Source organism: Hippopotamus amphibius, chromosome 2 (assembly GCF_030028045.1).
Source record: "Hippopotamus amphibius kiboko isolate mHipAmp2 chromosome 2, mHipAmp2.hap2, whole genome shotgun sequence".
NCBI lineage: Eukaryota > Metazoa > Chordata > Mammalia > Artiodactyla > Hippopotamidae > Hippopotamus > Hippopotamus amphibius.
Window position 1 is genome coordinate 14,575,019 of NC_080187.1, and position 24,898 is coordinate 14,599,916.

The 24,898-nt window shown below is 37.4% G+C and overlaps 1 protein-coding gene across 1 annotated transcript; it reads left to right on the top strand.

The window, feature by feature from the left end:
* Positions 1–1,885: 1,885 nt before the first annotated feature.
* LOC130844284 (complement C5-like) lies at positions 1,886–23,522 on the top strand. The gene is given in 18 exon segments (XM_057720605.1): positions 1,886–1,958; positions 2,509–2,701; positions 4,620–4,782; positions 6,014–6,084; positions 7,603–7,694; positions 9,510–9,592; positions 11,214–11,316; positions 12,246–12,360; positions 13,631–13,757; positions 14,575–14,690; positions 15,107–15,292; positions 16,842–17,045; positions 18,386–18,595; positions 18,686–18,835; positions 20,332–20,461; positions 21,873–21,935; positions 23,286–23,476; positions 23,478–23,522. Coding segments are annotated over 18 exon segments (2,307 nt in total). The 5' UTR covers positions 1,886–1,893.
* Positions 23,523–24,898: the final 1,376 nt, after the last annotated feature.

Sequence of the window (24,898 nt, forward strand, 5' to 3'; positions counted from 1 at the left end):
TCCTTTTTAGCACATTTTTGCTTAGTAATTTTCCCATCATTGCTCCTGCTTGATAGGGTTCAGAACTCAGACCGTGGTTTAAATATAAGCCTACGGGCCCCAGTTCAGAAGAAGGTCTTGCAACAGCATATATGTCAGCAACATCACTTCCATGAGAATGTTCATTCACAACTCATACAATTCCATTAGTCCCAAGAAAATGATGAAATCTAGCTTTGCAGTTATGAGACTCCTGCTTAACAAACACTATCAAAATCTAATGCTTTTATGGTAGATCATCTTTTAAAGTTGCTGTTGCGAATGAATGTTTGACATCTCAGACTTTCAACAATTTCTGCTTGCATTTTACCGTAGAGAACAATTTTCTTAATTCTTTGCATAGCATGTACTTCCTGTATATTCTTTTCATGGAATAAAGAATACTAGTATGTTATGAATAGATGGCATCATCCTCAGGCTCAGAGCAGAAAGGTCAAAATGTCCATAATTTCCCTTTTAGACTCCTTAGCATGGCATTCAAGGCCATATATAATCTGGCCCTCAACCTACCTTTCAACATCATCTTCTTTGGCCCACCGGATGATGCATTCATTTATTCATTCATTTAGCAACAGTTTGTTAAATGTCTAAGTGTCTTTTAGGTGCTGTGATAAGTTCGTGTGTATCCGCATTGTGTATGTTAGACCCAGTAACCATCCTTGTGGAACTGTTGTTTAGAGGGGAAAACAGACAAGTGAAGAGGCAATTATACAACCCATCATCCTAACCACAAGCCATCCTGAATCTACCTAGAGACTTGTAGTTCAGGATGGGTCTGTGCCTGTGATTGAATGCAGACTTGAGGAAACTAAGACAACAATGGCTTTATAGTTTCCTTGTCCATGTCCTGGTCATTGATGGGTCATTTCTAATCCCAGAGTTCCTGGGAATACCTCAGCATTTGGGAGTCTGCCTTGGGATTTCAGATCTGCTCTAAAGTGGATCAGTATAGGCCTCAGGGGCACAATTCAAACCAGACTCATTCCAAGGAAGCCTCAGAACCATTTCTGTATCTGAGACATTCTACAGAGAATCCAGGATGATAGTCCCCTCTTATGCTCCTTAAGTTTAGAATGGCTTCCTAGAAGCAGAGCCTGAGACTGGGAGATACTCTCATGCAAGTGGTTTATTGTGAGACTTTTCTTGAGAGACTCTTGTAAGCAGTGAGGGAAGCAGGACAGGGTAGGAGAGAAGAAGATAAGCACAGATGTGTTTTCAATCAAGGTCTAACCTCAACCTGATCCCATGAGGGGCTCTGTAGCTTGAATGGTACCACAAGGTTTTCCTACCTTAAGACAAGAGAGCTAGTCTGCTGTACCCCCAGAATCAGTGAATTATTGACTATGGACCAATCCCAGGGAGAGGGTATAGCTGGCACTTATGAGCAAGCTGTCTCCTGTGGCTGAGGTGAATTACCTGGAGAAGGGAGCAATTAGGAAACTTTAGCAGCCAACTCTCACAGCATCTGTAGGATGGGTATACCTGGCCCAGAAAAGGGGATCTGGTCAAGGCATCAGCTGCATCTACTATACCTGGAAAATATTCAAGACCTGAGCAGTCTCCAAATATTTTGTATCTGTGTCCAGCTTTGAAAAATTTTCCTAGAGACTCCCATTTGGGTGTCTTTTCTGCTTTAGTCACCAAAATCAAGTTTCTTTGCTTTGAATTCCAAAATTATCTGTAGACATTAAAAGGTTATCATTTAAATTCTTAAGTTTCCTTCTCAGTGATCCCACTATCTGACGTTAATAATTAACCTGAAGACTTATTTAACCAAATTATTCAAGCTGAGTTCACAAAAAAGAAGGGCAGTTTCAAGAAAGATTGTATCAACAGTTTAGTCCGAACCCAGCCATGGACATTTTAAGCATAGCGTGTATTTTTTTCTACTTGGGAAGAAGTTGGGGACAGGAGCAAATGTAAGTGAAGGATCCCATTTTCATTTGCAACATATTTTGGTTGTAGTTTTATAGAAAGCAGAATTCATTCAATGCCACATGAAATTAACTTTCTAGTTCTGAAAACTCCAAGTGAATTTCTTCTTTTCTCACTTGTCTAATGCCATTTCCCTGTTTTTTAATATGAGTACTTTGTGAGCTCTCTTGACTTGTATCCTAATACTCTGTATTTTCCCAGGCTGTTACCACTGCCGTGGGGAAGAGTAATTTACCGACTGGAATTTTGATTAAAAATTCAAAAGACAGAACCTATTTGCACTTCTTATAAAGGATTCTATTAAACATTGCCCTGGCTGCAATTGATCAAAATCATTTCAGTCTGTCTCTTTGAAATTTCATCCTTAGGATGCTTTTCAGGACACTATCCTGGCTTTATCATAGATAATAAATTTTTGAGAAATAAAACATGTATTTTTAAATGTAAGAAAAATTGCTAATTTGAACTAAGTGAAAAACATTAAAAAATTGTGTTGTATTAAAAATTGACTCTATAATTTCACTGTTTCAACAGATATGTTGTCTCAGCACCTAAAGTATTCTATGTTGGAGCCTCTGAAAATGTAGTAATTCAAGTTCATGGTTACACAGAATCATTTCCAGTGACCATTGCTATTAAAAGTTATCCTGACAAAAGTTTTACGTATTCTTCTGATTGGGTTAATTTATCTCCAGAAAATAAATTCCAAAGCTCTGCAAACTTAACTGTACGTATTCATCTTGCAGTTTCTTTTATATGCCAATGCTTCTTTGTAAAACATGCATGTAGATGGTGCATTGATACTTTTTAACATATGTGGATAAAAATGTGATACATCACACTATTGAGTTCACTAGTTGGTGAAAGATAAGTGGCATATGTTTAAACATGTAAGTAAGTGGGAAATGTTTGGTAGAGAATCCGTTTCTGATTTGGGGACAATGTCAGGAAATATAAATTTTTGAATGAAGCAGATAAAGGTTTTTAAGGTAAAAAGATTTGGTGACATGAGTTGAAAACTAAATTAACGAACACATGTACCTGTTTCAGAATTAACATGATAAATACTAGAAAGAGACAATTTAGATACTTAAATTTTATTTACTAGGAGGAACAAAAATATTAATACATAGAGAGAAACATAAAAATAGGTTTGACTCTTGATTTAAAAAATTCAGAGAAGTGAATGGAGAACATTTTGAACACTTGTTTTCCTAGACTATATTCAACATTCTAATGCCATGGCTCTCTCAAAAAATTAAATTTTTCTCTAAAATGTGTATCTATCATAGGCTTTTGGTACTTTCCGTTTGGATTTGAATCAAACAAATTTTCTTTCAAACAAATTTGTGAAAAATGGCCAGGAAAAATGAGAGATGTGTCCACAAACTCTATTATTATAAAATGTACTGAGCATATGCAATATATTTGAAGAGGGCTACATACTAATTATATAACGACCAACAGACATGAAAAACATTAGCAAAAGAAAGATTTTGACTTTCAGCGTAAGTCCAGACATAAATAAATTTGAGATATTTTATACTACCGTGAGAAGTCATTTACTCCATTCTCCACCTGACATCTGAATGATCCCCATTATTCCATGCCCCACTGCTGGTAAGCTTTTGAGCTTTTTATCTGTCTTAATGACTTTTGGTTATTTTATCTATTTAAAATTGAATTTTTTCAGTGATTGTCATCTTTAATAGACATATGCTCTGGATCAACTTTTAAAAGTAATTGTTTCAAACTAAATTTGATAAGAAGAAAAGACAGAGGTGTTCCTGAAAAAAACATATTTACTATTTTATTTTACAAAATTTTTATATTTGTTGCATGTAAACAATTATTCAAATCATTTTCATAGATACCTAAAAGACAAATGCTTTTATTATATTAATATATTTACATTAAGATATAGTTATTTAATAATATATAATTAATTAATATAATCATATATCATAATTAATATAAGTTAATTATATTAATATTATTTTAATTTTGTTTTTTTTTTTTGTTTTTTTTTTTTTGTTTTTTGTTTTTTTTTTTTTTATTTTATTTTATTTTTTTGGGGGGTACACCAGGTTCAATCAACTGTTTTTATACACATATCCCCATATTCCCTCCCTTCCTTGACGCCCCCCCCTCGATTCCCCCCCACCCTCCCTGCCCCAGTCCTCTAAGGCATCTTCCATCCTCGAGTTGGACTCCCTTTGTTATACAACAACTTCCCACTGACTATTTTACAGTTGGTAGTATATATATGTCTGTACTACTCTCCCGCTTCTTCTCAGTTTCCCCTTCACCCCCCGCCCCCTCCCATACCTCGAGTTCTCCAGTCCATTCCCTGTATTTGCTTCCCTGTTCTTGTCACTGAGTTCATCAGTACCATTTTTAGATTCCGTATATGTGAGTTAGCATACAATATTTGTCTTTCTCTTTCTGACTTACTTCACTCTGTATGACAGATTGTAGTTCTATCCACCTCATTACATATAGCTCCATCTCATCCCTTTTTATAGCTGAGTAATATTCCATTGTATATATATGCCACATCTTCTGTATCCATTCATTTGTTGATGTATTAATATTATTTTAATATCTTAATTATACAATATTCACCCATTAATTTTTTTAAACAGATACAACCAAAGGATTTATCTGGAGGACCAAATGCAGTTTCACATGTATATTTAGAAGTTGTATCTGCTCATTTTTCAAAAGCAACAAAAATTCCACTACGCTATGACAATGGATTTCTCTTCATTCAGACAGACAAATCTATTTACAATTCAGATCAGTCAGGTACAATAAAGAGGGAATTGTAATTTCTGGGGGAAAAGTGGGATGGCCTGATTAATGGTATTGGGACAAGTGGCTTATTTTGGGGTGGAAAATGAAATTAATTCCCAACTTTATACCATACACGTAAGTAAAGATCTGACAAACTGAAGGTTAAATTGTAAATTATAAAAACAAAGAATCAGCAAAATATGAGTATAATTTGGAGGTAGAAAGACCTTTCTTAGAATGATGCCAAGGCTCCTTTCAAAATGGTTTTAAAAAAAACCTTGAAGTGATGTATTATACAACTTAACACAGGCTGAATTTTAACTTTAAAAAATCTAATTTTTAATTCTCAATATCATCTCCTTTTATAAAAAACATTTCAATTTCATATTACCATTGAAAATTGTGAACTAAATTGCAAAGTTCACCTAGCTATGTCTGCTTCCTTATGTTTCCAGTTGGAAATGATTTGTCTTCTTTCAGGAAATTCCATCTTACAAGTCTCAAGAGTGGGGAGGAAGATTGAGCTAATGGGGTGTACTGGATGCAGCTGCACTTTGCACATGACCGTTGAAGATGACGGTGATGACGCTAAATTAGATAAGCCTCATCTAATAAGATAAGATGGAGATCACAGCCATAATTTTAGCAACAGATCAAATTCCCTGCCAGTACACATTAACCTGGCCTTAGACAGAACTGTTTCTTGGCCACCTTATCAGAAGATGACTGTGTGTATAAGGAGAGTGGTGGTGCCTGTGAAGTTTCCACCCTTCTATGCACTCCAGTACTTAATTATACCCTGAGACACGCAGATTTTTGGCTGCATCTTCCTTCTATTAGAGAATGCTTCACTGGGTTCTGTTGACACAACTTACTGCGTGTGTTCTTCCTCCTCTACTCCATAATAAATTCAGATACTAGTCTTTCTTATCTATCAGTGGTTTAAAAATACAAACGGTTGTGTAAAAATACTTCTTAATAAGTTGAATCATATTTTAAATGCATAAAGAAAAACATTTAAAAGAACCCCATTCAGGAAATTTTTTGTGAAAAGGATATTTTTTTCTACTTTAAAGTTCATGTTCAACATTCTAATTCATCTTTCCCTTTAAACTTGGATTTAATGTTTTGGGCTTTCTTTTCTTTTAATTTCATGGCCCTCATATTATAGGGTTATTAATAATGTGGTCAGATCATTTAGAGTTCAACAGAGTTTCTAATAATGACAATTTTCTCTTTACAGTAAAAGTTAGAGTTTACTCATTGGATGAAAACCTGATGCCATTGCAAAGAGAAGTTACCTTAACTTTTATAGTGAGTATACAACTAATTTAAATCAAAATTTAACCATGGCATTTTTATTATATGAATAAAGAGTTTTCATTGTTATAATACTAGTCAAGTGTGGCATTAAATTATTCATTACTAAATAGCAGCAAGTATTTATTTAGCATCTATTGTGGATACAATCTGGTAATTTTATACTTCTGTTATTCTAACATTTTTTGTGTGTAAATTTAATGTTAGTTGAAATATATTTTGATGGCCCCATTTAAAGAACACCTTTTGGTGGGTCCATCTCTAAAGTGGGTCATATTAGTTCATATCCTCTAGCTCTTTGTGAAGCATGGATAGGTGTGGTGAGGGTTGTAGAAGTATAATTGTGGTATCAGTGAGAAGTGCCTGTCATGCATTATATCATCATGACAACTTATAGGATCAATTTAACTATTATCTCCTTTTTATAGATGAAAATACAGAGGGTTAGAGAAACTAAGTAACCACTGAGATCATACTGGTAATTATTAGCTGAATCAGGATTCAAACCCTGGGGTGTCTTTCTCTAGAGCTTCCACACTTGGCCTCTCTATTTATTTGGGGGATTATGGTATGTGTCCCTCATAAGCATTTGAACTCAGAAAGGCAAACAAGCACACATAGTACAGTAAGCCAAGTAGGGGATGATGTAGGACCAATAGCAGATCAGCTCGAAGGGAAGGCAGCGCTGGAGATGACTATTAAATTCCTCTGGAGGGAATCATGAAAGGAGGAGGGCAGATCCTGAACTAGGTCTTAAAGGAAACCATGGAGATGGTTTGATAGAGAGAAGCTGGACCATATCTTGGGTGAAATGCAGAAGGAGCAGAGGTCTGGAGCCAGGAAGAAGTGAGGCATGGAGATGACCAGGACAGTGACTTGGCAGCAGCAGCCTGGCCTAGAAACATTTCTGGGAGAATAACTACCAGCTTTGATGGATTATTTGACATTGGGGGAGTTCTTGGGGGGATGGCAGGTTTAGGTGAACCTGTCATAGAGGTGAATAGCCCCACAGACCCCATTATTCCCTTGTTAGAGTTCCCCATGGAGAGAAGACATTGAACAGATCAGAGGCCATTGCTGTGGCAAGTCCCAAGGTATTCAGGTTTGATTTTGAAACATAGGGAGCCAAGGATGTCTTTTGGGCATGGCATGACGTCATGTAAACAGTGTTTGAGGAAGATTATCCTGGAGGTCCTGTTCAGGAAGAAGTAAGGTGGAGAAGAGCCTGTTGGGAGTTTATTTAACATATTCTAAATATTTACCATACTACTTATGTCTATTGAAAATGTGCCTTTGTGCCTTAGAAATTAGTCTTTGTTAACAAGCCTGACCAGTTGACAGCTATCACCTCAAATCCACATCAACATCATATGTGTTTAGTTTCAACGAAGTTTCTTAAAACATAGGGAATATTCCTATAAGAACTATCAATTACATATTATGCTTAAGTGTGACTTCTGTACTTATAGATTATTTTTAACAAATGAAACTTGCTTTTTTTTTCATTCAAAGGATCCAGAAGGGTCAGAAGCTGCCATGATAGGAAGAAAAAATTTTACCGGAATTATCAATTTTCCTGACTTCGAGATTCCATCTAATCCTAAGTATTTTAAATGATTTGTTGGTACAGTTGTTTTTCTTAAAAGCAGTGGAGGTAACTGGGGTTATTGAGCAGTCTGATGGAGTCATCAACATGTGACTGAAAGGTGCTGATGTAACGAAAGTTTGGTTCCGGCTAATCTTCTCATGCCCAGTGAATGTCTTTCCTACCTAAAGGAAGGTGTCACCTGCTGGGGCTCTTCTGCATTGAGATGGGGGACCCGATATAATTCTGCTGGCTGTGAGCACCATGCTAGACTGTTTATTCAACTTAGTGAGCACCTTCCACAGCAAAGCCCAGGTAGCAGACACTGTGGGAGACAGACCATGCTCCTAAAATGCTGAGAGTACAATAGAGGAGAGAGAAAAAATGATGTGCAAATGGAAGGTGTCCACTAGCAGTGTTTAATATTCCATAGAGGCTTTGGAATTTTCTCTGACATTTATTCCTAGAGCTTGGAAGATATTTTGAGATATGATTTGAGGCTCTTATATTGCATAATGCCTTGGAAATGTAACACCTCAAAGCAGTAGGGAAGTGACATTTATGGATCTCCTGCTATGTGCCAAGCACTCTGCTAGGTCCTATATTGTTCCCATTTTCAAGATAAAAAAATTAAGGCTCAGAGAAATGCATAAGCTTGTTCAACCATACAGCCTTTAAAAGGTAGAGGGACTTCCTAGGTGGCTCAGTGGTTAAAAATCTGCCTACCAATGCAGGGGACACGGGTTTGATGCCTGCTCTGGGAAGATCCCACATGCCGTGGAGCAACTAAGTGCGCGTTCCACAACTATTGAGACTGCGCTTTAGAGTCCGTGAGCCACAACTATTGAGCCCACGTGCTGCAACTACTGAAGCTCACGCACGTAGAGCCCATGCTCCGCAACAAGAGAAGCCGCGGCAATGAGGAACCCGCGCACCACAATGAAGAGCAGCCCCCGCTCACTGCAGCTAGAGAAAGCCTGTGTGCAGCAATGAAGACCCAATGCAGACAATAAATAAATAAATAAATAAATAAATAAATAAATAAATAAATAAGTAAATTTATAAAAGGTAGAGCTGAAATGGGAACCCAGATCTCACTGATGACCAGACTCATCCTTGCTCTTTCCTTCTACCACACTGCCCCTCAAAAACTGGCCTTGAGCTGTAAAATTTCCAAAACTATATATTTGTAGTATTTTGATAAATTTAACCTGATAAAATGGTCCTAGAAGTGACATCTTGATTTTCTGGTATACTATATAGTGTATCTCTTAATATGATTAAACCTCAAGATTGCTTCATCAACTGCATAATCAATGCTGTTAAATGAAAAATATTTTCTAGCTCAGTATGTAATATTATATACTAGAAAATGAATTAATAACATGAAAATAAATTTCAGTGTATTTATAACAACTCTTCTTAAGATGAATATTTTTGTTTATAATTTTAAAACGTCTTTCAAATATGGTATATTAATTAGATAAAATCTGAAGCTGCTGTCAGGGTCATCTAAGCATGGAGTTGTGGTCAAGGACTTTGGAACCAGAATGACCAAGTTTAAATCCTGTCTCCACCACCTATTAGCTGTGTGTTCCTGGGCAAGTTACTTTACCTCTCTGGGCCTCATTTTTTCTGATAATAAAATGATGATAATAACATAAGCTTATTCTCTAGTAATTTTGCGAGAATTGAATGAGTTAACACATGTAAAGCACTTAGAATAGTGCCTGGGTCATATTAGTGCTTATTTGAATATTAGCTACAATCACTGGGTGAGTTACAGATATATTATTTGATGATATCTAAAATTTTAAATGTGTTGTGTTCACAGGTATGGTTTATGGACAATTAAAGCTAAATACAAAGAGGACTTCACAACAACAGGAACTGCATATTTTGAGCTTAAAAGCCATGGTAATGTCCCATAAATTACTGAGATTTCCAATGTATATTTTAAAAAAATTGTCCTTAATAACTTTGTGGACTAAAAACTCATTAAGAAATAAAGAAGGGGCAGTGAGGAGTGGGGACAGAGGTGGACTGGGGGACAGAAGGCCAAAGACCTGGGATTCTTGGTTTGGCTCACCTCAATTCAGTCACTGAAGGCTCTGGGTCTTGTTTCCTCATCATAGTTCTGCAAAGGTCAAGTCCTATAAGAAGCTAGGATTAGATAATGTCCTTGCAAGATCCATGGTTCTCTGCCTCTCTTAGGGATCATCTAGTCTGAGCCCCTCATCTAAAGACGAGTCCAGGTAAAAAGAGTCAGACCCAGAGAAAGGGGGGGACTGGTGTAGGTTCTCACATCCTCTTTGTCCAGGCTGAGAATGAGAATGCAGAACCCTCCCCCTGAACCCCAAGCCGGTGCTCCTTCCCATAAGCCCTAAAAATTGATAATGTGTTTGGAAAATTACAAAATATACTTATTTTGGAACTATTCATATTAATTGTACTAATAGTTAACTTATAAATAGTTCCTTCTGTTTACTTCTCATAGGCGCCTACTGGAATATTAATTTGTATGTTCTTATGTTAAAGCTCTTTAAACCATGTTTTCTGCCCATCGGATTGATGGGAGGCAGAGAAGTGTTTATAATGAAAAGGGAAGAGCAAGCCTATGTAAAAATTTGAAACACTTAACATGCTAAAACCACAGCAACACAATACCCTCTGAAGCAATGCAATTCAACTTTGGAGTTGCTTATTAACACCCCAGGATGCTGGTCATAGTAACAAAGGCCTTGCTCTGTCTTTTCGCCAGTATACTGGAGGGCATTTTTCTCAGACACAGAGAGAAGCAGCCAGAACAGTGAAACACTCACTTTGCCTTTGTATACTCAGCCCCGCACCACCTGCCCTGGTCACCGTGGAGCCAAGTCTGTCTTCCCCCTGAAGGTCAGCCTTCTCCCATTGGGTAATCAGCCTGCAGAGCAGTGCATGAAATCAATAAATAGGGCTGTGAAACCTAGAATCACTTCTTAGACAGGCGTAAGGAAAAGACATAGCCCTGTAAGCAGTCAAAAGTATTATTTGTGAATTATAGTTTCAAAGAGATGAAAAGTCTAAAACTTCCCTTTGTTCTAATTCTCATGTTTTTAAGAAAGCTGTTTTCTACAGCTAATAACTAGAAGACGTCTCTTCTATATGAGAGTCGGAGACTTCTGCTCATATTTTGGACAGTGAATGGAAGAGAATTGCTAAACACAAGATGCTAAAGAAGCAAGAAATCTTCAATTTAATAAATATTTATCAAACACTATATGAAAGTCTTTACACAGATAAACAAGATCAGGACTTATCCTTATGGAGTTCATAATGTGACAGTAACACACATGCTTTAATAAGGACACGAGTGCTGGAGCAGAGAGATGAGATTGATCCCTTATTGGAGGATACAGAGGCTTCCCAGGGATACTGATGATCCTCATGATGAGGGGGAAGGGTATCTGTTACTGATGTTGCTCTAGCTCATTGTACTAAAAAGTTTCTTGCTTGAAAGATAGTTACAGTTATAAACTGCATAATTTTTTTTTCTTAGGTTTACATTTGGTGGAACCGCACTTCTTTATCTTAGTAGAACCAGAAAATTTCTTCATTAGCCATAAAAACTTTGAGGACTTCAAGATTACTATAAAAGCTAGGTAAGAAAGTCATTATTTTCAGATTCATCTAGCCCCTAATGGCGAACAGGTTCCATTCAAGAGTGAAAAATGACTTATTGGTAGTGCTTACCTGGGGTCCTATGTTGAGAAAGACTCTGAGGCTCAATGTAAAAAATACTGTGATTAATAGTATCTGCCATAGCTGTGGGAAGTGGGTTCAAGGAGATTTGCCTGAAGTGTATTTGCTGATTCCAGTCTTACTGTTGTTTTACTATCTTATAAGCAAAGAATCCTGAAGATTGGAGTCATCCTGCTCAGGCGACTACAACTGTTTAGGTATTAAAAATATGATATGAAAGCGTTCACTTCTTATTTGTTAGTATTAATTAATCATACAACTTAATTATCAAAAGCAATTGCAGAATTGACTGAACAGGCCCAGAAATCACACTTGGCAGACAAGCTAACGGGAACACTGGCTTGCCTGTTTAATATTTAAACAAGGAAAGTTCATGTTTTTCTTTGACTCAAAAGGAAAATATGAGGCTAAATTGAAAATAACTTACCTCCAGTACATGTGAGGAGGATGTGATATTGCCCCTTTTGCTAAAAGGAGCATTGGAGAGATATACCATGCTACAGTCATAGAAGAAGTGTGGCCCCTCACAAATAAGAGACCTGGGTGCTAAGTTCATTTCTCCACTAACTCACCATGAATTTAAAAACCGTGGGAAGTTTGAGTTAGTTTTTTTAATCTCCCTGGGATTCAATTTCCTTTTTTGTCATAGGAATAAAAATACCTACCTTACCTCTGCATCTGCAGACTGACTGTAAGGAGGAAATGCAATCCTGGATGTGAACACTGTTTCAAAGTAAAAAGCAAATTTTACATGGTTATATTTTTATTTATATCTCATTACAATAATTGCTTTCTCAAAAAAGGGGGTAATTGTATTCTTTTTAAACAGGTATTCTTATAATAAGAATGTAACTGAAGCTAAAGTTTCTGTCTCTTTTGGGATAAGAGAAAATTTAAATGACAGTAGAAAAGAAATGATGCTTGAAGCAACGCAGAAAACAAAGGTAAGAAGAAATCAAGCTACCTTCATAGAAATGGAGAATTAGGGGGCAATTCACCACAGTACAGAGATTAAAAATGGACTCTCACCCCTAAGAGTTCATAGAACTAAACAGAACAAAACAAAACCAATAATACTCTGGACTTTGGAAAGTTCCTCTGTTGAAAGCAGAAAAGTTACAGTGATATTTGTCTTCAATTTTGAGGCTTGAGTTTGCAAAAATCTGCTCCCAGGGGCAGTTTTATCCCTTTATGGATATGCTTTCCTGGACTTGAGATAAGACTTCATCAGGTAGATAGTGGGGGACTTCCCTGGTAGTGCAGTGGTTAAGAATCCGCCTGCCAATGCAGGGGACATGGGTTCAATCCCTGGTCTTGGAAGATCCCACATGCCATGGAGCAACTAAGCCTGTGTGCCGCAAGTACTGAGCCTGCACTCTAGAGCCCGCAAGCCACAACTATTGAGCCCATGTGCCACAACTACTGAAGTCCGCACATCTAGAGCCCGTGCTCATGCTCAGCAACAGGAGAAGCCACCACAATGAGAAGCCCGGCACTGCAACGAAGAGTAGGCCGCCCCCCACTCTCAGTAACTAGCGAAAGCCCACGTGCAGCAACAAAGATCCAATGCAACCAACCAACCAATAAATAAATAAAATAAATAAATAAATTTTAAAAAAGGATAGATAGTGGTACCCAAATTATAGCCTCAGTTTCTGAACAGGATGAGACATGATTTTGAGTCAGAGATTTTCAGCCCCACCCAGAGTTATTTCTCCATGAGCTAAGGCTTCAAGCTTAAAAGAAATGACCTAAATATTAATCAATTAAAGTATACCCATGGCTGGGACAAAGTGAGAGAGTAGCATTGATGTATATACACTACCAAATGTAAAATGGATGGCCAGTGGGAAGCTGCTGCATAGCTTAGGGAGATCAACTTGATGCTTGGTAATGACCTAGAGGGGTGGGATCGGGAGGGTAGGAGTGAGTCTCAAGAGGGAGGGGAGATGGGGATATATGTATACATATTGCTGATTCACTTTGTTGTACAGCAGAAACTAACACAAATTGTAAAGCAATTATACTCCAATAAATATCTGAAAAAAAATATACTTCATAGAATCAAGCTTATGCATTGTATCACCACTAACTGTAACTGCAATATCAAGTGAAGATTTTGCAGGCTGATGAAAACAGGTTTGTTTTTCTGTCTCAGTGAATTCTTCTCTAATACTATATCTTCTACCTTTTTGTTCTCCTTTCAAAAAACAGCTGATTGATGGAGTTGCACAAATCAATTTTAATACGTTAAAGGCAATTGAAAAACTGTCGTATAGAAGTCTAAAAGATTTAAATAACAAGTATCTTAATATTTTTGTGGAAGTCCAAGAAAGTACAGGTGAGTTCCAAAATAATCTATAAATTCATTTCTCACGGCCCTGTCTTATTCCAAAGATCCGATAGAAATCTGCAGCTTATTATTGGTGCAATGTTGGGCAAATACAGTTGCCAGATATGCTCCACCAAAGTACTGTCCACCAGCTCCCTTCAGGGGAAATGCTCATGAAAGCATCTTTCTGTAGTGCTGACTCCTTACTCCTACATGCAAAGGATAGCCTTTTATGTTATCAAAAAGAACAGATAATGCTGGTACCTGACAATTTTGCTTGCAACAAACAAATGATGTGCTAAAATTATTCACACTATGAAAGCATCCCTGAGTCATTTGATTGTTTGCTTACATATTATTAAATATTTAACACATATGTTCTACCATGCTACCTGGTAAAATTTTGAATTTGCCTTGGAAATGATAACCAGCTATTTCACAAGTGAGTGGCTCTTCTCACAGGATTATTGACTCCTTGAGGGCATGAAGCTCTGTTCAGTTATTTGAAAAAAAGGTGGGGGGATAAATGATCTGATAAATAGTCTGGAATAGGACACTATAGTTGAAACTGATGAATGGGCATCTTACCAACCTCCTGCAGATTGCACTTTACTGGTTCATGGAGTGGCCAGTCTCTTTCAGAGTAACCATAGCAATAATCCAAATTTGGATTAATAATTACGTGTGAAATGACTGAGGAATGGATGAATGGCTTGTCTTTATCCAAATAAAGAAATACAGAAGGAGAGAGTGGGATCCTGTACAGATTAATGCACTACATTGTACTTGTCAGATGCTCAAATTGACCAACCTGTTATTCCATTAGGCAGACTCTTCCAAGAAACCAAAGTAACTGATGTCAAATATGTCCTCTCTCCGTATACACTGGATTTGGTTGCTACTTCTCTTTTCCTGAAACCTGGGATTCCATATTCCATAAAGGTTAGATGATTATAAAATCTAATATGGGGAATTTTTAGTCTGTGGAAGGACAGAGGAAAAGATAGGTCTTGCTCCTGTGAGACCTTTAGTGTAGACACTTAGATGGTGAATAAACTGAGGGGGTGAGGAATAGGACAAGTCAATCACCAGGCCTGGATCTAGACTGGATCTAGATCACCCAGTCCATGGCTTACATACAAGCACAGTGCCCTGCTCTTCTTAAACGTACAATAGCTATACATTGAATTGAATGTAATTCATATCATATATGCCTGGAGTGGTTAAAGTGCCACCTTAAAAGAACCACATTTGACTACTGAATTAAATCCTACCAAGTTTTTGCTTGGCATTTATTCTAGAGGTTTCCTATGTTAAAGGAATCAACAATAACTATTGAAATGAATTTGGTCCAATAGGTTCAGGTGAGGAATGCCCTTGCCCATTTCGTAGGAGGGATTGCAGTAACCTTGAAGGCAAAAACAGTTGATAAAACTCAGGAGAAGAGAGATCTGAGTCCAAGAAAAAGTACAACAAGTTATAATGATGGAGTAGCTTCATTTGTGGTTAATATTCCCTCTGATGTGACAGCGCTGGAGTTTCACGTGAGCCAAATTCTCATTTGTTGTATTTTCTAATAGCCTCTCAGTCTGTGTGAAAGCTAATATGCAAGAAAGGTGAGGGAGATTTTATGTGTAACTCTAGTGAATTTCTCTGAAACTTTTGATTGTGGGGACAAGAAATACAACTTAATATACTGAACATCACATAAAGGGTATGTGTTTGTCAATTTTGTATTTTGGAAATAATATTTTCTTCTTATGCTAAACAGTGCTATTCAAATCTGGAAAATTTAGAATAAGAATTGCCAGTGGAATATAAGCATACACACAGAGTCTTCTCTTGTCCATTATTTCCAGCTATTATCGTTTCTCCTTCAATTCACAATTCACATGCTAACTCCACTAAAGAATAGCCTACATTCTATTTCTCCTCCTCACACATCTTCTCAGACTCATTGCTCACCAGTCTTTCTATCACACCTCAAACCCCAGCTACACCGAACAGTTTGCAGCTCCCTAATATTCTGCTCTCTGTTGCCACAAGGCCTTTTAACCCACCTCAGACTCTTCTTCCCCAGGTCTTTGATTCTGTAACTCCTGTGTATTTGGGGGTCAGCTATTAAATCACATCCTCCAAGGAGCCTTCTCTAACTACCCTCTGCCAAGCGGGGAGGAATCCCTTACCCCATTAAAGTCTCATGGATTTCAAGTTTCTTGAGGGCAAGAGCTGTGTCTATCTTGTTTACCTTTGTGTCCCCAGCAACTAGCATAGTCGCTGGCACATATAGGGAGCATAAAATATTGACTGGCTAAATGCATATATCTCTTTCCAAACCTATACAAGGGCCAAGTGTCATAGTCTCCCTTTTCTCTCCTAGCATGAACCGTGTTTTCTTTGTTCTTTTGTTCCTTTGTTTTCCTATTACCTCCACCAACATGTAATATCCAATTCTTCCACTTGAAGGAAAACATAGATGGTTCCAGCCTCTTGTTCAAGAACTGGTACATCATGACACATATATATATGAGTTCCCTATGACCCTGTACTTTACTATCAGGAACAGATATTTACTCTCCTAGATTCTTCTCCCTGTGCCTTTCCTAAGAAGTAGTGATATTACTCACCACTATTTCTGCTTGCAACCAACATTTCTATTAACTCTTAAGAACAGTTGCCACATTCCTCCCCACATTTTCCCTCTCCTCAAATTCCTAGTTCCCACTAGCCTATGGCAGAAGGAAATGTGTCAATAAGTTGACATGTCACTTAAGAAAGGAGGCCAACCCTAGATCTAGGATCTTTTCTCTTTTTTACTTCGCTGGACTCTTCCACAATTAACCTAGATTTTCATAGTTAATTTTATTATTTTTTAAAATCAATAGCCTTTCTGTAGTCACTTGATAACATAGCTTATCATGATGTTAAGGCAGTGGAATGCTAATTTGCTCTTTCATAAGATATTTTCATAGAACCAGACCTGGCACTAAGCAAATACTAGAAAAGCGCTAATAATTACCACCACCACCATCATTATCAGTAATGCAAAGTTAAGTGTCAGGTTTTACATTTTTTTGACATTATCTTCCTTAGGTCAGAACTGATGACCCAGACCTTCCAGAAGATTATCAGGGCAGCAATGACTATCAAGCAGTAGCCTACTCATCACGCAGCCAAAGTTTCCTTTCCCTTAGCTGGACAGACAGTTACAAGAGTTTGCTTGTGGGAGAACATCTGAGCATAACTGTTACCCCTAAAAGTCCACATGTTGACAAGATTACACACTACAATTACTTGGTAAGTTCAATATCTTACTTGCATCTAGTCCCCTACTTGCAACATTTTCTTTACTTATGCAAATAATCCTTTAAATGATTCCTTACCTGACACAAAGCAGTACCCAAGGAATATTTAGTAAATGAATGGATGAACTTACATAGCACTTTATAGTCCATAAAGCACATTCACAAACATCCTCTCAACAGAGCCTCATAACATGTGTTTGAGCTCAGCAGGCAATGGAACAGACCAGAGAGGCTGAGTGACCACTGTGTTCACAAGTAGTTGTAGTAGGTTTAGGATTTCATTCGAGGTCTTCTGACTCCTAGACAGATATTCCTCCCATGGCACAATACCAAGGGTTTGATCAGAGCCTCCACTCAGTCCCCAGACTAGTCAGTGACCTCAGCAATATTTTATGGCCAACCAGAGTATTACCAAGCATTGGACTGCTAGGCCTTGTCAACATTCCTTAAGGACATTCCTTAGATACTTCTCTGGTGGCACAGTGGTTGAGAATCCGCCTGCCAATGCAGGAGACATGGGTTCAATCCCTGGTCTGAGAAGATCCCACGTGCTGCTGAGCAACTAAGCCTGTGTGCCACAACTACTGAGCCTGTGCTCTAGAGCCCACAAGCCACAACTGCTGAAGTCCGCATGCCTAGAGCCGATGCTCTGCAACAAGGGAAGCCACTGCAATGAGAAGCCCAAGCACCGCAATGAAGAGTAGCCCCCGCTAGCGGCAACTAGAGGAAGCCCGCGCACAGCAACAAAGACACAACGCAGCCAAAAATAAAATAAATTTGTTAAAAAAAAAAAAGGACATACCTTATTTACAAAGGGAAGAATTTAAGTCCTGTGCTCAAGAACGGATATAGCGATTCCAGGCATTTTTTCATAGCTGTTCAAAATACAGACTAGCACGATGGCATCATGATATATTGGAAAAGGCATGGGCTTTGAGTCAACAAGGTCAGGGTTCCTTCCTTGATAAATCCATGTTTAGAAGCAAACCTCTGAATACAAACAATTCCAGACTATCTTTCTTTCAGTGACTGATAACATCTTGTTTACTAAGCCATTTGTTGGAATAAGCAATGACCTTATTGATTCTGAGAGAGGTACCTTTTAAACTAATGGGACAGTTTACAGCTATGAGGCTTCAATGTCTATAACTACTAAGTGGGGTTAATAAAACCACAATATACAATTGTGAGGACTGAGTATGTTCAAGTATATGTGCCTAACATATAGAAGATGCTTGATGAACCTTAATTCTCTTCTTCTTTGTCACCTTCCTAATTACTAGCCCAGCGTTAGGCCCAGTCTGATGCATAATTGTTGCTGTGTATTTTTAGATTTCATCTAAGGGCAGAATTGTACAGTTTGGCACAGAGAAGAAACTCCCAGGTTCATCTTACCAACTTTTAAACCTTTCTGTGACTCAGCACATGGTTCCTACAGCTCGTCTCCTGGTCTATTACATTGTCACAGGGGAGCAGACAGCAGAATTAGTGTCTGACTCGGTCTGCCTAAATATTGAAGAAAAGTGTGGCAACCAGCTCCAGGTGAGGCACAAATACTCTCCCCAGCCCGAGTTCCTCTTGAATGACTGTTTAATCTCACACTAGGATACTTTCTTTTTCAATTAATTTTAGATCCATCTGTCTCCAAATAAAGATGTACATTCTCCAGGCGAAACTGTATCTCTTATTATGGAAACACAGTCAGAATCATGGGTAGCATTGTCATCAGTGAGAAGAGCTGCCTATGGAATCCAAGAAGGAAGCAAAAATCCCATGGAAAGAGTTAAGTAGGGTAAATTCTGTGGTTACTGATGCTTGGCACAGCTTGGGGCCAAATGGCCATCATGGTTCTCTCGGAGTTCTATGGGTTAGGAATGGGAGAAGAATAAAGGAAAGAAGAATACAGGAAAAAGATTCAATTACACCAATGTCTATGTTCTAAGCTAGGTCTAAGGATAATAACACTAACAGCTGACATTTTATTGAACTTACTAATTGCTGAATATTATTGTAAGACCTTTAAATCTATTATCTTATTGAGTATTCACAACAATCCTATGAGACACATATCAATAATAAAGATATTTAAAATGCATAAAGCATTTACTGGTGGAGTTCCCACGTTATTGATGAGGAAAACTAAGAGATATTACGTGACTTAAGGCCTGAGTGGAATCTCAGCACAGAGCAGAATCAAGTGAACTTGGTTGGTCTGAGTTACCCTTTTTAGTTATCTTTTTAGGTATATAAAGGGTAACTATCCAGTTAAATTACTCTCTAATTATTTTGCATTATATGAACACATCTTGGGGAATAGCCTCAATGAAATGCTAAAATGACGTTTTGTCTGGGAATCAATTAAAACATAATTCAATCTACATTCGGAAACAAACTTTCAGGCACAGCCAATTCAAAACTATCTTCCTTTCAGGGACTGATGACACCATCTTGTTTATTAAGCCATTCGTTGAAATAAGCAATAACCTTATTGACTTTGAGAAAGGGTGACTTTTAGGCTAATGCATAAAATTAAATTTAAATTTCTTGCTCACTCCAGGGAAGGTATATGACTGAAAATACTGGGGTTCCTGTGAGTTGAGTGTATTAATTCATTGGAAAGATGATAGAGAGGGCAGCAGAAAATAGGGGCATGGTTTGGCAACTATATGGCTACCCATGAAAACTGCAGCCATGAATAGCTATCTCCCTTCCCTCTTCTGCCCTTTCCCCCTCCCACCCCTCAATAACCCATAATAACTTTTTTGGGTGCCACAGGTCATGGTCACAAACTTTGATGAGGAGTCAACCCTCCTCATCAAAAATAATCCTTTGAGCATCTTTACGTATTCTGTGCTCTGCTCTATCTTGGGTGGAACAATAGAACACAGGGTCTCATCTGATTCAGAATTTAGAAACTAGAGCTGGTAAGGACCATGAGGGGTAATGAGTATTTAATTTACTTATTCATTTATTTATTCAACACTCAAAGTATATTTTATTAGTTAATTCATTGTACAAAGCTTCAAGAAAGGAGAGCGTAAATTGTTTTCTAAGAATTTCCGTGTCTATGTTATATGCTTAAAACTTAGCTCTTGGGTGAATTTTGATTAGACTTATTAGGTGAAAACTAGGGAAATCAAGAAAGGTTTGGGAAAACTGGAGAATTGGAAACTAACAATAAGTGAATCACTTGAAACTAACAATATCCACTAGTCAGTTATTCCCCATAACAGCCACTGAATATTGCTTTGGGGGGGAATGGTTTTCTTTCTGAACAGGTACTTCAGTCTTTAGATAAAAGTGGCCAAGGCTGTGGAGCAGGTGGTGGGAGGAATAATGCTGAAGTGTTCTACTTAGCAGGACTCACTGTCCTCACCAATGTAAATACAGATGACTCTCAACAAGATGGTAAGTAATTGTTTTCAATCAACTAACCTGAATATTCTTGTTGTAAAAATACACTGCTTTTCCTGGACCCACTAAATCCTCACTGCTCCTACAGCATGATTTTTTTAAATTAAAATTTAAAAATTTTACTGTGCTAAGAACATTTAACATAAGATTCATGAGATTTACCCTAATAATAGACTTTTAAGTATACAATACATTATTGTTGACTGTTGACACAATGTTGTATAGCAGATCTCTAGAGTTTATTCATCGTGCTTAACTGAAACTTTATGCCCATTGATTAGTAACTCCCTATTTTCCCCACCCCTAGCACCTGGCAGCTACCATTTCACTCTTTGATTCTATGAAATTTATTGTTTAGATACCTCATGTAAGAGGAATCACACTATTTGTCTTTTTCTGTCTGGCTTATGTCACTTAGCATAATATCCTTAAGGTTCATACATGTGGTTGCATAATGCAGAATTTTCTCTCTCTTTTAAGGTGAATAGAATTTCATTGTGTATCTATCTATCTATCTATCTATTAGATGTATTATATATAATAAAGGAAATTTGTATGTATATATACACACATAATGTGATACTATATATGTATATGTGTATATACATTTATGTGCATTTTCTTTATTCATTTATCTGTTAATGGACATTTAGTTTGCTTATACATCTTGGCTATTTTGAATAGTGCTACAATGAACACGAGTACTAATATCTCTTTGAGACCCAGATTTCATTTTTTTTTAGATAATTACCCAGAAGTAGGATTACTGGGTCATGTGGTCATTCTATTTTTAATTTTCTGAGGAACTTCCATACTGTTTTTCAAATGGCTGCACCATTTTGCATTCCCACCAATAGTGTACAAGTGTTCCTTTTTCTCCACATCCTCTCCAACACTTGTCCTTTTTTTCTTTTTTTCTTTTTTTTGGTAAGAGCCATTTGGACAGGTATTAGGTGATATCTCATTGTGGTTTTGATTTGATAATTAGTGACTTGGAATGTTTCTTCATATAACTGTTGGCCATTTGTATGTCTTTCTGTAGATAGGGACTGGGTTTTACCAGTCCTTGTGTTGCCTAACTGGAAGAGAGGAGGCACTTATTAAATTATGTTTTAAAGAGCTGAACAAAACCACCTTAAAAATGTATGCGTTCATTGCTTTTTGTCTTGTACTTGAAATTCTTGAGGTAATGCTTCTGCAAAGAGCAAATAATGACTGCTACCAAGAACTGTGCTCACTCTGCTCATGCACACCCTGTACTGAAGGAATATATAGATCAGAATTGCTGTGGGAACTGGAACATGATCTCTGATAAAATGTGCTCAGTCTAATTCTCTGAATTGATAATTTAGGTAATTTGATGGAAGCATTTGTTCTGAGGGATGTTCTCTCTGATTTTTAACAGATGGATTATTTAAGAAAATTCGCAGATCAAGAAGAAACTTGAAAGAGGAAATAGAAAATCTAGGTGATTCAAAGTTTCATGTTGTTTTCAGAGTTATAATGGAATAATCCAGGATCTGCTACATTTTTTCATTCTAGCTAGTTAATGTACAGTGGGTGAAAAAGATCTGTGGGCACTTCCAGCTTTTACTTTTCATAGGGGTAAAGCAAACTGGGTAAATTAACCCGTATTTATTTAGCATAGTCTTGACCTAAAGGCAATAGGTTACCATCATGGCCATTGTCTATAGTTAGAGTCAGTTTGTAATTGTCTCATAGATTTTACTTTCTTTCAGAGTAGCCGGTACCCAATTAAATGCATGGCTTCCACTAAATTTTCACAAAAGCTAGGTCTGATGGACTTTAGGATGAAATAATAATAGCTAACATTAATTGGCACTTACTATGTGCCAGATGTTTTTAAGACTTATAATCAGATTTTCTCATGGAACACTCATCCCAATCACATGCAGTAGGTATTCTCAATAGTCCCATTTTCCAGATGAAGACATCAAGGCATAGAGAAGTTAATCATAATTAATATGCCCAATGTCATGGGGCAGTATGTGGCACAGGCAGAATTTAAACCCAGATCAGACTGATAGTAGATCCCACTGCAATGGCGACCACTGTGCTCTACTGCGCACTACTTCTTTTCTTTGGTGTATTAATATTCAAGACCTATCCAGATTATTTGGAAGATGGGTCTGAAAAAAATAAATTTTATATACCGTTTAAATTTCAGGTACACTATCAATAATGTTAATTGTTGGAGTTACAGATACTGTACCATAAAAACAGTAGTAACAACAACAAAGTGTCCCCCCATTTTAGCAGGTATGGGGTTGGCCAAAAGGTTATTCTACTCACCACTTAGGCTTCATGTTGACTGTGGCATGACTGTCTTGACCAAGTCCAAATTGACAGTGAATGTTCGAAGATTTTGAAACCAATCATATCCCATGGAAACACAGTCTAATTTAAAAAGCCCTGGGGATGTTTATGAGAGAAAGGGTAAGACTTAGGTGGTCATGATGACTGTCTTCAAGTATTCAAGGAACTGGTGATTATGTGGCTTTTTCTTCATAAGAGGATTAACTCTGAGTACCAATAAGGGTATCAGTAACAGGAGTTAGATTTTGGTTTAGAAGATGTCAGGAAGAGTTTTCCAGCCATTAGAGCTCTCTGTTATGGAACAGGCTGTCTGGGGAGAAAGCAATTTCCCATGCCGGGAGCTGTTCCAGCACTGGCTGGTCCACCACTGGTACTAGATGGGGTGGGGCAAGGGCATCAGGAAGTTGGACCAGAGCTTCTGATTCCAGACCTGAGACTTTGAATCTATACTTGGCTAAGAGCAGTTGTATTATCATCTCAGCATCTACATTCAAACATCCCTTGATCCGGAAGTGCTGTTGTGATGGAGCCCATCTGCAGGAAGAGAGGACCTGTGAGGAGAGAGCTGCAAGCATTACCATCGGCCCGAATTGTGTCAGAGCTTTCACTGAGTGTTGCAACCTGGCAACTAAACTGCGGAAGGAGAATTCTTACATTCCTAGACTGCTGGGAAAGCAAGGTACATGTCAAAACTCCTACCCCATGTGCAGTGCAGTAAGAGGGAGCCAGATAGAGTTTATGCAGCCATGGGAAGAAGCACTTCTAAACCTGGTTTAATGTAGAAAAAATGAAGTATTAACTCCTTCAGTTCAGCTCTAAAAAGCAGAGCGGGCAGTGGCAGTTATACTAGTATGGATGCCACTAATCCCAGCTTTGCCACTAACTCACTGTGTAGCAGCTGCAGATCACTTTTTATTCTCTAAGAGCTAATTTGTAAAATGAAAATATTTGGCTAAATGATTCTGTGATATTCATTTTGTGCATACATCACTGGCCATGCACAATATTTAAAATCTTGTATGAAGACAATAGTATAGTTTGAAGAAACAAAATGTTAATCTTTATTTTGCCACAAAGCATAGCCAACAAGAACTATTAGAAGTAGAAGGAATCCCAATAAGCGTATATAGAAAAGAATTTCCGTTAGTTCAGTTTCACGTGGTTTTTGTGGGAAATAGTGATGAATACAATTTATTAAAATGTTGTTTAACTTTACTGACTACATTTTAGCCTATTTTCTTTGGTTTCCTCTGAATTCTAACTATACTACCATGAAGATCATGCAAGTTAAGGCAGAGAATAACTAAGAAAAATATTGCAATTTTAGTTTAACTTTGTACTTTAAAAAGTCAATGACTTACATTTTTTATTATTTAAAAAATCTTTTATTATAATTTTTATCCAGTTTTATTGAAATATAATTAACATATAACATTGTATACATTTCAGATGTACAACATAATAATTTGAATTGTGTGTATATTGTGAAATGATTACCACAATGTGTTTAAGATACATTACCTCTTTTTTTTTTCACTACCTCTTATAATTAGAAATTTTTCTTCCTAGTTTAAATAACTTTTTTTTAAGCTCTTTATTGGAATATAATTGCTTTATACTTTTGTACCAGCTTTTGAGGTACACCAAAGCGAATCAGCTATATTTATACATATATCCCCATATCCCCTCCCTCCCATGACTCCCTCCCACCCTCCCTGTCCTGGCCCTCTAAGGCACCACCCATCATCGAGTTGATCTCCCTTTGTTATACAGCAACTTCCCACTAACTCTCTATTTTACAGTTGGTAGTGTACATATGTCTATGCTACTCTCTCACTTCATCCCAGCTTCCCCTTCGCCCCCCGACGTCCCAACCCCGTGTCCTCCAGTCCATTCTCTACATCTGCATCCTTATTCTTGCTCTGTCACTGGGTTCATCAGTACCATTTTTTTTTTTTTTAGATTCCGTATATATGAGTTAGCACACAGTATTTGTTTTTCTCTTTCTGGCTTACTTCACTCTGTATGACAGACTCTAGGTCTATCCACTTCATTACATATAGCTCCATTTCATTCCTTTTTATGGCTGAGTAA